The sequence below is a fragment of the Bidens hawaiensis genome, unplaced genomic scaffold (assembly GCF_021521415.1).
Source record: "Bidens hawaiensis isolate Kalapana, Puna unplaced genomic scaffold, B.hawaiensis_p1.1 tig00001920_1, whole genome shotgun sequence".
In the NCBI taxonomy this organism is placed as follows: domain Eukaryota; kingdom Viridiplantae; phylum Streptophyta; class Magnoliopsida; order Asterales; family Asteraceae; genus Bidens; species Bidens hawaiensis.
Genome location: NW_027491107.1, coordinates 1,353,345 through 1,356,877, shown reverse-complemented (window position 1 = coordinate 1,356,877; position 3,533 = coordinate 1,353,345). Strand labels below are relative to the sequence as shown.

The 3,533-nt window shown below is 32.1% G+C and overlaps 1 protein-coding gene across 1 annotated transcript; it reads right to left on the bottom strand.

Moving 5' to 3' along the window:
- Positions 1 to 557: 557 nt before the first annotated feature.
- Positions 558 to 2,899, bottom strand: LOC143598890 (protein GET1-like). Its single transcript, XM_077076987.1, has 7 exons — positions 2,786 to 2,899; positions 2,511 to 2,590; positions 1,609 to 1,679; positions 1,353 to 1,423; positions 1,191 to 1,272; positions 930 to 979; positions 558 to 635 (listed from the first exon to the last, which is right to left on the bottom strand). The coding sequence occupies exons 1-7, from the start codon at positions 2,897 to 2,899 to the stop codon at positions 558 to 560; spliced, it is 546 nt and encodes a 181-aa protein (XP_076933102.1).
- Between the last annotated feature and the right edge of the window lie 634 nt (positions 2,900 to 3,533).

The following is a 3,533-nucleotide window of genomic DNA, read 5'->3' as shown; positions in this document are numbered from 1 at the left end:
TTCTATTATTTCCATGTCTTTGTTTATGGTATTCTAGTCGTAATAGTAAATGTAAGATTAGGTGGACGGGTTGGTTGCAAAATCTCATTCTCTTCATGTAAATTGATTTGTATCTTTCCTAGTTAGCGATTTGCTAACCGGGTTGTTTCTTATTTTTATAAAGCTTTCCTTTCAAAAAAAAGTTATATGATGCACTTTAATTTATAAACATGCGCATCTAAACGATTACAACACTGCATACTTGCACAAGTCTAACGATTAAAGCACCATTTCATACATGTTTTGGGTTCTTTCTCTTTACTGTACCCATTTATTGGGTTGTTAATGATTAAAGCACCATTTCATACATATTTCTTGTAACCAAAAACCCCAAAAATAATTATTCCCACGTACCCGTGTTCTATATAACTCGAGAACGTTAGGCATAATTCATTAAGTTTCTCATATGAGACCGATGAGAATTTGATGAAATGTTACTCTTTTATTATTTATACAAAAACTAAAAACATCATTTAATGAAACGGAAAAAATAAGAATTTGGGGAATAATTTGTTTAATTAAGTAAACTTGAAGACTTTCTTAACAAAATATCTGCCAACCTTGTTGGATAATATCAACCAAGGTACAATGCCAATCTGCAATTAAAGTTGAATTAACCATGTATCAGACATCAAACAAATCAAGTATCTATGTAACATGTTAATTACACAAATCATTCAAAATTATAACTTTTATTTTAAGTAAGTTGAGAGTGAGCTTACACGAGTCGTGATCAACTCGACTTATCACTTTTACAGTGTGTAAGTCAGTCTATTTCATCCCCAAATATGTTTTTATATATACTAAATATATGAGTTAAATGCATAGTGTGAAACTTAATTGCATAATTTATCCTAATATAAAGTAAGAAGAGAGCCAAAGTTAGTTACCATCACATTGTCATTTAAAGAAGATGTAGCTGTCCAAGATAAAAACCAACCTGCATTGAAAAATGATATAAGGTAATGTTTTTAATTGTTTGTATACTCTCTCTCTGATTATACTTTTTTATATACAATTGAAGTATATAAAAATCAATTTGTCCAATCTTGTTATATTCTTTTAATACAAAGTGACCTATAAAAAAATTTATTCTAGTACTAAAGTTTCCAAAAATGTTGTATTCCAACAAGGACAAGATAATGGATTACCGAACGGCTGCACAAGTTCCTTGGATATAGCAGTCACAGGAGAGCCCCAATACCACATGGAAAGTAAAGTATAAACAACCATCTGTAACAAGAAAATCTAAATATTTGTTGAAATTAAACTCAACACTGCAAACTCGGTATCTGAAAGAATATCAAGAACACCTTTGAAATCATTAGAATTCTCTCGTATGATCCGAATGATGTTTTCATCTCCATAGTTAGTGACTCTTGGCCTGCATATATAAAGTTTCATTGAAGATTCAGTTAGAATTGAGAGAGTAAGTATTCATTCTCATTAGCTTAATTAATTACAAATGAACAGCATACAGTTGTGTAAGTAAGATATAAAACATCCAAGGGTAAAATAGGCAATAGACAGAGTTAAAAGAAAGAAGTAGCAAGTAAATAAATACCATACTTTTTGCAAGTTCCCTCTCCTTAGCTGCTGCTGCTCTCCTTAGTTTTGCAGCTTGAGCAAATGTTGAAGGCCTGAAATATTGAATGATGAAAAAGATGTTTTACAGTAATCAAAGTTTCTACTAATGGCTAGTGTGAACATGGAAACATACAAACTTCAATAGCAAATATGAACTGTGTGAAATTCATCAAGGATTCTCACCATTCATATTCTCTTTTGTAAGGCATTTTGGTATATTATCAACACTTTCAGTTGAATTTGTTTGCCAAACATGTTAAAAAATGTCATATACCTTTTAGAACTACTGACAGAAAACCAAGGAATACATAGCAGTTGGGTTATAAACAAACCGAATCGTTAAGATTTATCAGACAACCGAACAAAATTACTTGTAATTGTTCTTTCATTAAGGAATTGAACTCGTTCGTGCATATTCACGAAAACCAATGAAAGCAAAATAAGTTTTATTTGATTTAACCGGAAATATTCTGTGTTAACGGTTCATCCCGGCTACCAAGTTTGTGTCGATGTTCTTTCTTAACATTCATATTCATATGGTAATTTTTCATATAAATTTTCTCAAAATACTCATATACACATATAGATATTTTATAGTTAATAATTTTGGTCAATTCTATACGATAGGATTAGAAAAGTCATTAAAAAGTTACTAAAAAAACCTTTAATGATCAAACACAAACAAACAAACATTAACGAATGTAAACAAACACATTATCAAACTAAAACGAACACAATTGAACGATCATGGCCTCCGTTCATGGTTTGCTGATATGGCATAAACGCTTTCCGGCAAATAGTTCACAAACCCTGTCGGTTCGTTTACAGTCCTAGGGCTATAAAGAGAGTAGTTTGAAATAAGAAAATGAAAAAAGTTTACTGACTGTGATAAAGAAGCAGCCTCTTTCAACAATGTCTTGATCTCCGCACGCAACTGCATATCCTTCTCGCTCATGGACGCTTGCTGTGATAATTATAGAACAAACAAGTTGTTATTATTTCTTACAAATGACTTGATCAACCAGAAACACGAACGTACTGTGTGATTATCTAGATTATTGACATTATAAGAAATTTATGAAGGTATCTAATACGTATCCATTAAACGAAGATCATCACTAATATTAATAAAATAAATGTAATGCATGGAATAAATTACCCTCTTTTTGAGTGCTAAGAATTTCTCAGCAAACTGGAAGGCCGTTGCAATGAAGAAAAAGAATATACATTTTATTGATTTTCCATTATCACCTTCTACGGTTGTTTCTTTCATCCCACCTTGTTTGTTTTTTATTTTGATTCAGATTTTGATCGTTGAATTAATCTATATTTGTTTACTTTGAACTATATATATATATATATTGGTTCATTGATCTTACAAGTTTCATCTACGCCCCTTGTATTTTCACCCTTTGTTTTCTTTTGTCACGGTTCTTTGTATGGATGCTAATTAAGCCGCGTTTCAACCTTACAAGTTTAAAATTTGCATCCCGCAATGAGTCCATTATCATAAGTCATACAGATTGGTTACATCCTGGTCAATCGGGGTGCCTCACTTGGGCCGTGAAATATAACTTTGCGACATATACCTTAATTCACTCACTTCACTAGGATGCCTTCAACCATAACATCCCATTTTGATGAGAAATGTATGTGTTTTCTAAAGGGTTTTGTTTCGACATAACATCCCATTTGCATTTTGAATTGAAAATGGTTGGTAATCTTGTTGATGGATTTCGAATTCTCCTCCTTTTATCCGGCCCTTCCCTTAGGACTAGCAAACAGGTCTATTCGAGCGGATTTGGGTTAGAATGGTTCGATTGAAAAAAAAGGTTACTTTAATTCATGCTAAGACAAGTTCTGGTCGGCATGAGTTTCAGGTTTGGAACGGATATTCAGGATGGAAA

Excerpts from the sequence above, each read along its gene's own strand:
- LOC143598890 (XM_077076987.1), bottom strand. The coding sequence starts at position 2,899 with ATGAAAGAAACAACCGTAGAAGGTGATAATGGAAAATCAATAAAATGT. Across the intron at positions 1,424-1,608 it reads GGAGAGGGAACTTGCAAAAA|GCCAAGAGTCACTAACTATG; the intron begins GTATGGTATTTA and ends TTATATATGCAG. Across the intron at positions 980-1,190 it reads GGAACTTGTGCAGCCGTTCG|GTTGGTTTTTATCTTGGACA; the intron begins GTAATCCATTAT and ends TTTTCAATGCAG.